This window comes from Staurois parvus, unplaced genomic scaffold, assembly GCF_062004578.1.
Source record: "Staurois parvus isolate SC_StPar_1 unplaced genomic scaffold, SC_StPar_1.0 ptg000455l, whole genome shotgun sequence".
NCBI lineage: Eukaryota > Metazoa > Chordata > Amphibia > Anura > Ranidae > Staurois > Staurois parvus.
Window position 1 is genome coordinate 562,907 of NW_028318251.1, and position 13,339 is coordinate 576,245.

Below are 13,339 nucleotides of genomic sequence, written 5' to 3' on the forward strand. Positions count from 1 at the left end.
GGAAAGGACCAGTAAATATGTCATTTACTGGTCTCCTCCTTGTCTGAATGGACAGTCAGTGATCGGAACCAATCACTGACTCTGTTCATTCATAACTGAAGTGTAGTAAACTGTGTTTTGATGCTTCATTTTATGAATGAATGGGAAGATGTATACAGAGCTAATTCCGTCCATTCATTCTGTGCTGCTGAGGCTGCAGAGATGGATGGGCTGTGTCCTCAATCTCCTTTCTCTGTCTCAAAGGTGAGATGTCAGGGATCTGTTTAGACTCCTGATATCCTACCAAAGCCCCCATCGGGGCTCCTAAAAAAAAAAATTGTAAAAAAAAAATAAATAAATAAAATCATTAAAAATAAATAAATATATAATAGTAAAAAAAAAAAATGGTATAAGAAAAAAAACTACTGACACCAGTAGGGGAACCTCAGGGGTCGCAAAGGTCTTACAACCGAGCCACCAGACTCCAAGGGAAGGGCTCCCGGGCTCTGTCTAAAATGCCCGTCCGGGCCTGATAACGGGACCCGGGGAAATAAATAATCTTGAAGATGTCTTCCACTTTTATAAAACAACAAATACTTAAATCTTCGGTGGATGGAGATTATTTATAAATGGATGGGGGTTGTCTTGTGCACAACCTTTGTAAGGTGCCGCAGTGTTTGTCAGTACCGGCACGTAGGTACTCATGGGCACCCCGGGAACTGCACACCCGCACCTTTATAAATGGGTTCCCCATCGAATGATTTGTAACTCACCCTGAATCCACTCCTGTTTCTTCTTTTTATCAGAGGCGCTGATTTCATAACTCTTCTCTACGCATTTCACAAGGAAAAGGCACTTCTTCCCGTCTCTGTCCGCTAGAGACTGAAAACAAAAGAATACAGAGTCAGCTAGAAGTAAACACTTCCTCAGTCACTTTATGGCTCCGCCCCCTACCCATCTCCGAGCGCCGACCCTTGGCTCCACCCCCTACCCATCTCCGAGCGCCGACCCTTGGTTCCACCCCCTACCCATCTCCGAGCGCCGACCCTTGGTTCCACCCCCTACCCATCTCCGAGCGCCGACCCTTGGTTCCACCCCCTACCCACCTTCCAGCCAGCCGCAATAGACCCCCCCAGCAACAATAAACTCCTGCAACAAAAAAACACCCCAGCAAAAATTGATCTCCCAGCTGCCAGCATCAATAGACCCTTCCCTCAATAGTAGATCCCTTCCAGCAACAAATGACCCCCCCCAGCAAAATAAGCCCCCCTCCAGCAACAATAGATCACCATCTGCAATACTAGACCTCCCCAGCAGCAATAGACTGCCACGTGAAAAGAGATCCCCTCCAGCAACAATAGATCTCCCCGGCAGCAATAGACTGCTACGAAAAATATATCCCCTCCAGCAACAATGGATCCCCCGGCAGCCAGCATCAACAGACCCTTCCCTCAATAGTAGATCCCTTCCAGCAACAATTGACCTCCCCCCAGCAAAGTAAGCCCCCTCCAGCAACAACAGATCCCCATCAGCAGCAATAGACTTCCCCAGCAGCAATAGACTGCCACGTAGAATTAGATCCCCTACAGCAACAATAGATCCCCCAGCAGCAAGCATCAATAGACCCTTCCCTCAATAGTAGATCCCTTACAGCAACAATTTACCTCCCCCCAGCAAAGTAAGCCCCCCCTCCAGCAACAACTGATCCCCATCAGCAACAACAGACCTCCCCAGCAGCAATAGACTGCTACGCAAAAAGAGATCCCCTCCAGCAACAATAGATCCCCCCAGCCAGCAGCAATGGACCCTTCCCTCAATGGTAGATTTCTTCAAAAAACAATTGACCCCACAGCAAAGTAAGCTCCACTTCAGCAACAATAGATCCCCATGACCAACACTAAACCTCCCCAGCAGCAATAGACTGCCATGTAAAAAGAGATCCTCTCCAGCAACAATAGATTCCCCAAGCAGCCAGCGTCAATAGACCCCCCTACAAAGTAAGCCCCCTCCAAAAACAATAGATCCCCATCATCAACACTAGACCTCCTCAGCAGCAATAGACGGCCATGAAAAAATAGATCCTATCCAGCAACAATAGATCTCCCAGCAGTCAGCATAATTAGACCCTTCCCTCAATAGTAGATCTCTTCCAGCAACAATTGACCTCTCCCTAGCAAAGTAAGCACCCCTCCAGCAACAATAGATCCCCATCAGCAGCAATACACCTCCCCAGAAGCAATAGACTGCCATGTAAAAAGAGATCCCCTCCAGCAACAATAGATCCCCCAGCAGTCAGCATCAATAGACCCTCCAGCACCCCTTGCCATTATGTACAGTACCTTGAGTATGTGCCCCCACACTCCTTTTGGGAATATATATATACACACACACAACACAACACACATTCAGATAGATTTTTATCCAGTACATCCATTGCCCATGAATGTACCAAATCAAATGTTCCTCTATAGGTCATAAAAAAAAGAAAAAAAGAATGGCTTTGGAAAATACCCCATTATGGCCACTAGATGGCATGGAGGATCACGACAGATAAATATGTATTTCCGATGTCATCCTGCAATATTCTCTGACACCGCTCTTTATGAATAAATAACAATTGACCTGTACAGGAACTAGCCCGAGGACATTCGGTTATGACCTATTCACAAAGACAGAGCGCACCCTTGGTCTCCATTGACAAAAAGCAGCGCTGCAACAACACTGCAACTGCAGCCAATGAGGAGGCAGCAGAACACAGAGACAAGCAGCAGAGGGCGCTGTCACGACTCGCGGTCGCCGCCACCAACAGGCGACAATCGCACAGCCGCGACTAACAGTAGTACGTCACGCCCACGGCGTCAGACCCCAGACCTTCTCACCAAACTCGTGACCGAAGGGCCGGCCGATCCAAAACCGCGGTGTGACGCGCGTAACAAGGCCCCACCCAGCTGCACCCTACACAGCGATTGCCCAGCTAATGGACTACAATCGGTGCCTGCAGCCTGGATGCGCTTGTTACTGGGTCAGGTTAGTTACGCAACTAACCCTTCTACTGCCACCACCACTTTTGTCGGAGACTGGGAAACTCCCGTTACTAAATATACACTATAATGATTGAAATATTGATCTATATAGCACGGCCCGCGGACCTGTTATACAGAGATATAACCACAGTAGCGTCTCTTCAAAGGCAGGGATTCGTGAATTGCAAGTAAGCGCTTAGAAACAGTTTAACACTTTCAGAAAGAAAGATTTATTACTAAAAGCGTTGGATGCAAAATAAATATGTACAAAGAGATATCACAAAAATATATATATGTATATATAGACACAGCAAACATAGAATAGCGAGAAAATACAGGGTAAGTTACTTGCCTTGCCTGGTTTTAGCAAATTCAAGTAGTGAGCAGAAAGCTTCTTTGATCTCCCCTTGTTACGATGTTGCTGGGAGATCCCTGTGTGTGTGTGTGTGTGTGTGTGACAAACTCTAACTCTCTTAAAAGGGTTCCTCTCAGGGGCAGGGAGGGGGGCTCTGACTACACGTTTTGGGAGTAGTCATTGGGGAACTCTAAACTAACTACAACTCATCCCCCATGATATGAAACATACAGTGCAGTTTTCTTATCTTGATTAAGATGGGGGAGGAAATACTTACAACCTTTATGACTGCTGGACGCAGGATGTCTTAACCTGGTTGACCCACACCATTTGCCAGGAGATAAAGTCTGCCTACAGGAATGCAGGGGGGATGTGAGGATTCCAGGAAGACCTCAAATACACAGACAGAACACGAAAACCAGGGTTGAGGGGGAACTCCGCTCCAATTCTGATGAGCAAGTTTGCCACAGGCGCCACCAACCAAGTATCTATAGACAAGTGTCCTGATATATAGAGTACACTTAGATGGTGGCGCCCTCTGCTGCTGATTCCTGGATGTGTATTGGGTGACTGAGGACCTGATATAGGAGCGGCAACAACCATCCAATGGGGGCCGTCAGGGAATAAAAAGCTATTTTATATCTACATACAGCCGTGGCCAAAAATCTTGTCTCCCCCCCCCCCCCCCCCCCCCCCCCCGGCATTTCTGTCAGATATCGCACCACTTCACCCAGAAAGTTGCTGCAATGACAAATGTTTTGGCGTTCTCATGTTTATTTCCTGTGTTTGTATTGATATGACATAAAAAAGCGGAGTAACAAAAAGTCAAATCTGACCCATTCCACCCAAAATGGACAAAAGTATTGGCACCTTCTCAAAATTGTAGGAAATAATTACATTCCAGGTTTGTGATGGAGAAACTAAATGTATTCTCTAGAGAAGAGGAGATGATATGATCTCCATGTATAATACATAAGGGGGGGATATGATCTCCATGTATAATACATAAGGGGGGGATGTGATCTCCATGTATAATACATAAGGGGGGATATGATCTCCATGTATAATACATAAGGGGGGATATGATCTCCATGTATAATACATAAGGGGGATATGATCTCCATGTATAATACATAAGGGGGGATATGATCACCATGGATAATACATAAGGGGGGGGATATGATCTCCATGTATATTACATAAGGGGGGATATGATCTCCATGTATAATACATAAGGGGGGGATGTGATCTCCATGTATAATACATAAGGGGGGGATATGATCTCCATGTATAATACATAAGGGGGGATATGATCTCCATGTATAATACATAAGGGGGGATATGATCTCCATGTATAATACATAAGGGGGATATGATCTCCATGTATAATACATAAGGGGGGATATGATCTCCATGTATAATACATAAGGGGGGATAAGATCACCATGTATAATACATAAGGGGGGGATATGATCACCATGTATAATACATAAGGGGGGGGGGGATATGATCTCCATGTATAATAGTATAACACACAGACCTAGGACGTCCGGCGAGAAGGACGTGCGTCGGCGAGCTCCTGCTCCCCTGGCCCCAATCCGCTGCCATCTGGGCAGCAGCGGACCCTAACGGGGGCCCCACGATCCTTCAGTCCCTGCTCATCAGCCAGGTAAGGCCACTGGACCTTTTTCCCGGACCTCCGGGACTTGCGGCCTACCCGGCACCCGAAGCCGCGGCCTCGATTTCTGGCGCGGCCGACCCGGATCGCCGGGCATCAGCCCAGGCCGCCGCTGCTCTGTTCCCCGGTCCCCGCCGATCAGCCAGCCTCCCCAGGGCCCCCCTCACTGGCCCTGGGTCCATCCCGACCACCGGGTACCAGCTCGCCCGGAGCAGCCACGTGCTCATCAGCTCCGGTGCCCCCGCGCCCGATCCGCTGCCATCCGGGCCCCTGAGCCTGCTGCCGATGTCCCCACCAACTCCTTGAAGGGGACACAGACACTCCGTCCCTCCAGCGGAGCTCCGGCGGTCCGAAGCGGCTTGAGGCCTACCACGGCACCCGAAGCCGCGGTGTTTCCTGCCGGCCGTGGCTGGAATCGCAGCGGGACGCCTCCGCTCCTCCGGGGAAGCTACCACCACCACCAACGGTCCTCCTAACATAGGAGGGATCCACCTCCACCCCGACGCTCCAGGACATCAGGTACTCCACCAGGGGCACCCACTACCCATCAGGGAGCCCAACCACCATCCCACCGCCAGCCACCAGGGACACACTCAGGGATCCCACCATCCACCGGAAACCCTAACCACCAGGGACCCTTAACCACTATCCCTCCAGGGATCGCTACTAACCCACCAGGGATAGCACGGCCACCATCCCACCAGGGATCCCCTGCCCTCCACCCCACCTGGGACTACCAGCCACCTCCCACGGCGTTTCGGACACTGCTTCGCCATCCCTGACCAGCACCCCCCCACCCACCCCGAACCCTTCCTGCACCCCGCTCACCCCAACATGCCGCCCGCGCTCCTCCTCCTCGTCCTCCTCTCCTCCGTCCCTAAAACTGCCTTCCTCTACCCACCCACCCCCGCTAAGCAGCTCTATATCGCCCCCTCACTTCTCCCCTCTCCCCACTATGGCACCCACCACCTCCTCCTGCTACTCCACTTCCCCGCTGACCCACTTGCCAGCACTTTCAGACCCAAGCGCTCCTACACCTCCCGTTCCCACGCCACCTTCCTCACCCTCCTCCTTCTCATATCAGCTGGGGACATCTCCCCAAACCCTGGCCCCTCACCACCTCACCCGCCCCTAGAGCCCCCCCTGCTCACACCAGCCGACGCGACCCCCTCAACCTCATACATGTACCCCTCCTCCCCATATCTATCCCCCCTCTCTCGGTTGCACTCCTGAATGCCCGTTCGGTCTGCAATAAGCTTACCGCCATCCATGACCTCTTCATCTCCCGCTCCCTCAACCTCCTAGCAGTCACCGAAACTTGGGTACAGGCCACCGACTCCACCTCCCCTGCGGCACTCACTCATGGAGGTCTCATCTGGACCCATTCACCAAGACTGAGCGATCGCAGAGGTGGTGGTGTCGGCCTGCTCCTATCACCGCTGAGCACCTTCCAGGTCCTCCCTAACCCCCCCTCCCTAACCTTCTCCTCCTTCGAGGCTCACTGCATCCGACTCTTCTCACCCACCCCCCTAAGGATCGCAGTGATCTACAGACCTCCCGGATCCATAGCCCGCTTCCTGGATGACTTCGCCGCCTGGCTCCCCTTCTTCCTCTCCTCTGAGCTACCGACCATCATCCTCGGGGACTTCAACATCCCCATCAACGACAACACCCCAGCTACCTCCCAACTCCTCCACCTAACCTCCTCCTTCGCACTCACACAGCACACTCAATCCTCCACCCACTTCGGAGGGAACACCCTGGACCTTGTCTTCTCCCACCTCTGTACCCTCAACCAGTTCTCGAACACCCCCTTCCCTCTCTCCGACCACCACCTCATCACCTTCTCCATCTCCCCTTCCCCCAACTCCCCCCCTCAAAAACGCCAAACCATCACCAGCCGCAACCTCCGCAACCTGAACCCGGCCCCCCTCCACTCTGCCGCCGACTGCCTACACGACAGCATCCTCTCACTGTCATGTCCTGACATAGCCACCACCTTGTACAATGACTCACTGTCAGCTGCCCTAGACTCTCTGGCACCCCTTACCACACGCATCATCAAACCCAGACCGCTTCAACCCTGGCAGACCGACAGCACTAAACGCCTCAAACGTCGCAGTCGCGCACTGGAGAGACTATGGCGCAAAACCAGATCCCCTCACGCATTCTCCCTCTACAAATCTGCATTTCTTATCTACACCTCCTCCCTCCACGCCGCCAAGCAGGCCTACTTTGTTAACCTAATAAACACCCTCTCCTCCTCCCCCCGCCGACTCTTCTCCACCTTCAACTCCCTGCTCTCCCCCCCCCCTCCTCCACTCAGTACCTCTCTCACCGCCCACGAGATTGCCACCCATTTCCACAACAAGATTGACGCTATCCGTAAGGACATCGTCAACTTGCAATCTACCTCCCCACCTAGCCTCCTCGCCCCCGTCACCCCTTCATCTCCCCCCTCCTCTGCCCTCACAACCGCACTGCCCCCCTCCTCTCCCAATGCCCCGCCCACCATAACCCCCCCCGCACTGCACTCCCTCAGCCCTGTCACTACTGAGGAAGTCGCCAAAGTCCTCTCAAAAGCCCGCCTCACTACCTGCCCCCTGGACCCTATCCCCTCTCAACTCCTCCGGTCACCCCCCTCTTCCCTCATCCGCTCCCTCACCCACATCTTCAATCTCTCCCTCTCTACTGGCGTATTCCCCTCCCCCCTAAAGCATGCGCATATCACCCCCATCCTCAAAAAGCCCTCCCTGGATCCCGCGGACCCCAACAACCTCAGACCCATCTCCCTGCTGCCACTCACCTCCAAGCTCCTTGAACGCATAGTCTACGATCGCCTAAGCGCCCACCTTACAGACAATAACCTCCTTGACCCTCTACAGTCCGGCTTCCGTCCCCTACACTCCACTGAAACTGCCCTCCTCAAAATCACTAACGACCTACTCAACGCCAAAGCCAAGGGCGACTACTCTGTCCTCCTTCTCCTGGACCTCTCTGTGGCCTTCGACACAGTTGACCACCCCCTCCTCCTTAATAAACTACTCTCCCTTGGCATCGGAGATACTGCTCTCTCCTGGTTCTCATCCTACCTATCCCGACGCTCCTTCAGTGTCACCTACAATGGTGCCACCTCCCCCTCCCTCCCCCTCTCTATGGGGTCCCCCAGGGCTCTGTCCTTGGACCCCTTCTCTTCTCCATCTACACCTCCTCCCTGGGCAAACTCATACAATCTCACGGCTTCAACTATCACCTCTATGCTGACGACACCCAAATCTACCTCTCCACCCCTCACCTCACCCCCACTATCTCCGCCCGCATCACTCACCTCCTAAATGACATCTCAGACTGGATGTCGCTACATTTCCTCAAGCTCAACCCCTCCAAAACCGAGCTTCTCGTCTTCCCCCCTGCCAACACCCCCCCCCCCCCATCCTATCCATCATCACCAACAACTCCACTATCACTCCCGCCCCGCAAGCCAAAGTCCTTGGCGTCATTCTTGACGCGAACCTCTCCCTCCAACCACATGTCAAATCACTCACAAACACATGCAGGCTCCATCTTCGTAACATTGCCAAGATACGTACCTTCCTTACCCCAGACACCACTAAACTACTCGTACACTCCCTCATCATCTCACGCCTTGACTACTGCAACTCCCTCCTCACTGGCCTACCCAAGTGCAGGCTCTCCCCGCTCCAGACCATCCTGAACTCAGCTGCCAGACTCATCCACCTCACCACCCGCTCCACCTCTGCCACCCCCCTCTGCCTCTCCCTCCACTGGCTCCACCCCCCTCTGCCTATCCCTCCACTGGCTCCACCCCCCTCTGCCTCTCCCTCCACTGGCTCCCGATTGCCCAACGCATCAAATTTAAACTCCTAACCCTGACCTACAAAGCCGTTCACAACACTGCCCCTGACTACCTCACCAACCTGATCACCAAGTACCACCCTACCCGTACCCTTCGCTCCTCACAGGACCTCCTTCTATCCTGCTCCCTGGTCTCCTCCTCCCATGCACGACTGCAGGACTTCTCCAGGTCCTCCCCCATCCTCTGGAACTCACTGCCCCAATCCATCAGACTGTCGCCTTCCCTATTCACGTTCAGGCGCTCCCTCAAAACCCATCTCTTCAGGGAAGCCTACCCCACCCTCACCTAACGGCCATCCTCCCTCATTCCTCCCACCACTTCATCCCCCTCAGCCACTTCCTACTGTACCTTTACCCCCTCCCTCCTAGATTGTAAGCTCGTAAGAGTAGGGCCCTCTTACCCCTCGTACGTTGTTTGTTGTTGTTGTACTGTGCCATGTATTGTCCCCCCTATTGTACAGCGCTGAGCAAACCCTTTGGCGCTATATAAACTCGTAGTAATAATAATAATAATACATAAGGGGGGTATGATCTCCATGTATAATACATAAGGGGGGGTATGATCTCCATGTATAATACATAAGGGGGGGTATGATCTCCATGTATAATACATAAGGGGGATATGATCTCCATGTATAATACAAAAGGGGGGGATATGATCTCCATGTATAATACAAAAGGGGGGGATATGATCTCCATGTATAATACATAAGGGGGGGATATGATCTCAATGTATAATACATAAGGGGGGGTATGATCTCCATGTATAATACATAAGGGGGGATATGATCTCCATGTATAATACATAAGGGGGGGTATGATCTCCATGTATAATACATAAGGGGGGATATGATCTCCATGTATAATACATAAGGGGGGATATGATCTCCATGTATAATACATAAGGGGGGGTATGATCTCCATGTATAATACATAAGGGGGATATAATCTCCATGTATAATACAAAAGGGGGGGATATGATCTCCATGTATAATACATAAGGGGGGGATATGATCTCAATGTATAATACATAAGGGGGGGTATGATCTCCATGTATAATACATAAGGGGGGATATGATCTCCATGTATAATACATAAGGGGGGGGTATGATCTCCATGTATAATACATAAGGGGGATATAATCTCCATGTATAATACAAAAGGGGGGGATATGATCTCCATGTATAATACATAAGGGGGGATATGATCTCAATGTATAATACATAAGGGGGGGTATGATCTCCATGTATAATACATAAGGGGGGGTATGATCTCCATGTATAATACATAAGGGGGGATATGATCTCCATGTATAATACATAAGGGGGGGTATGATCTCCATGTATAATACATAAGGGGGGATATGATCTCCATGTATAATACATAAGGGGGGATATGATCTCCATGTATAATACATAAGGGGGGGTATGATCTCCATGTATAATACATAAGGGGGATATAATCTCCATGTATAATACAAAAGGGGGGGATATGATCTCCATGTATAATACATAAGGGGGGGATATGATCTCAATGTATAATACATAAGGGGGGGTATGATCTCCATGTATAATACATAAGGGGGGATATGATCTCCATGTATAATACATAAGGGGGGATATGATCTCCATGTATAATACATAAGGGGGGGATATGATCTCCATGTATAATACATAAGGGGGATATGATCTCCATGTATAATACAAGGGGGGGATATGATCTCCATGTATAATACATAAGGGGGATATGATCACCATGTATAATACATAAGGGGGGGATATGATCTCCATGTATAATACATAAGGGGGGATATGATCTCCATGTATAATACATAAGGGGGGATATGATCTCCATGTATAAAACATAAGGGGGGATATGATCTCCATGTATAATACATAAGGGGGGATATGATCTCCATGTATAATACATAAGGGGGATATGATCACCATGTATAATACATAAGGGGGATATGATCTCCATGTATAATACATAAGGGGGGGATATGATCTCCATGTATAATACATAAGGGGGAATATGATCTCCATGTATAATACATAAGGGGGGATATGATCTCCATGTATAATACATAAGGAGGGGATATGATCTCCATGTATAATACATAAGGGGGGATATGATCACCATGTATAATACATAAGGGGGGATATGATCTCCATGTATAATACATAAGGGGGAATATGATCTCCATGTATAATACATAAGGGGGAATATGATCTCCATGTATAATACATAAGGGGGGATATGATCTCCATGTATAATACATAAGGGGGGATATGATCTCCATGTATAATACATAAGGGGGGGCTATGACCTCCATGTATAATACATAAGGGGGGGATATGATCTCAATGTATAATACATAAGGGGGGGTATGATCTCCATGTATAATACATAAGGGGGGATATGATCTCCATGTATAATACATAAGGGGGGGATATGATCTCCATGTATAATACATAAGGGGGGATATGATCTCCATGTATAATACATAAGGGGGGATATGATCTCCATGTATAATACATAAGGGGGGATATGATCTCCATGTATAATACATAAGGGGGGGATATGATCTCCATGTATAATACATAAGGGGGGATATGATCTCCATGTATAATACATAAGGGGGGATATGATATCCATGTATAATACATAAGGGGGGATATGATCTCCATGTATAATACATAAGGGGGGATATTATCTCCATGTATAATACATAAGGGGGGATATGATCTCCATGTATAATACTTAAGGGGAGATATGATCTCCATGTATAATACATAAGGGGGGGATATGATCTCCATGTATAATACATAAGGGGGGGATATGATCTCCATGTATAATACATAAGGGGGATATGATCTCCATGTATAATACAAGGGGGGGATATGATCTCCATGTATAATACATAAGGGGGATATGATCTCCATGTATAAAACATAAGGGGGATATGATCTCCATGTATAAAACATAAGGGGAATATGATCTCCATGTATAATACATAAGGGGGGATATGATCTCCATGTATAATACATAAGGGGGGATATGACCTCCATGTATAATACATAAGGGGGATGTGATCTCCATGTATAATACATAAGGGGGATGTGATCTCCATGTATATTACATTAGGGGGGATATGATCTCCATGTATAATACATAAGGGAGGATATGATCTCCATGTATAATACATAAGGGGGGATATGATCACCATGTATAATACATAAGGGGGGATATGATCTCCATCTATAATACATAAGGGGGGATATGATCTCCATGTATAATACATAAGGGGGGGATATAATCTCCATGTATAATACATAAGGGGGGATATGATCTCCATGTATAATACATAAGGGGGATATGATCCCCATGTATAATACATAAGGGGGATATGATCCCCATGTATAATACATAAGGGGGGATATGATCCCCATGTATAATACATAAGGGGGGGATATGATCTCCATGTATAATACATAAGGGGGGATAGGATCACCATGTATAATACATAAGGGGGGATATGATCTCCATGTATAATACATAAGGGGGGATATGATCTCCATGTATAATACATAAGGGGGGATATGATCTCCATGTATAATACATAAGGGGGATATGATCTCCATGTATAATACATAAGGGGGGGATATGATCTCCATGTATAATACATAAGGGGGGGATATGATCTCCATGTATAATACATAAGGGGGGATATGATCTCCATGTATAATACATAAGGGGGGATAGGATCACCATGTATAATACATAAGGGGGGATATGATCTCCATGTATAATACATAAGGGGGGATATGATCACCATGTATAATACATAAGGGGGGATATGATCTCCATGTATAATACATAAGGGGGGATATGATCTCCATGTATAATACATAAGGGGGGGATATGATCTCCATGTATAATACATAAGGGGGGATATGATCTCCATGTATAATACATAAGGGGGGATATGATCTCCATGTATAATACATAAGGGGGATATGATCCCCATGTATAATACATAAGGGGGGATAGGATCCCCATGTATAATACATAAGGGGGGATAGGATCACCATGTATAATACATAAGGGGGGATATGATCTCCATGTATAATACATAAGGGGGGATATGATCCCCATGTATAATACATAAGGGGGGATATGATCTTCATGTATAATACATAATGGGGATATGATATCCATGTATAATACATAAGGGGGGATATGATCCCCATGTATAATACATAAGGGGGGATATGATATCCATGTATAATACATAAGGGGGGATATGATATCCATGTATAATACATAAGGGGGGATATGATCTCCATGTATAATACATAAGGGGGGATATGATCTCCATGTATAATACATAAGGGGGGATATGATCCCCATGTATAATACATAAGG

The 13,339-nt window shown here is 48.3% G+C and overlaps 1 protein-coding gene across 1 annotated transcript in view; it reads right to left on the reverse strand.

The window, feature by feature from the left end:
- The window catches only part of LOC149452916 (switch-associated protein 70-like), a gene marked incomplete at its 5' end in the record, with an annotated part of 76,760 nt that overhangs the window by 13,939 nt on the left and 49,482 nt on the right, over window positions 1–13,339 (reverse strand). Inside the window, one exon of the mRNA XM_089688817.1 lies at window positions 753–861. Coding sequence (XP_089544943.1) covers window positions 753–861 — 109 coding nt within the window. The remainder of the gene's footprint in view (window positions 1–752; window positions 862–13,339) is intronic.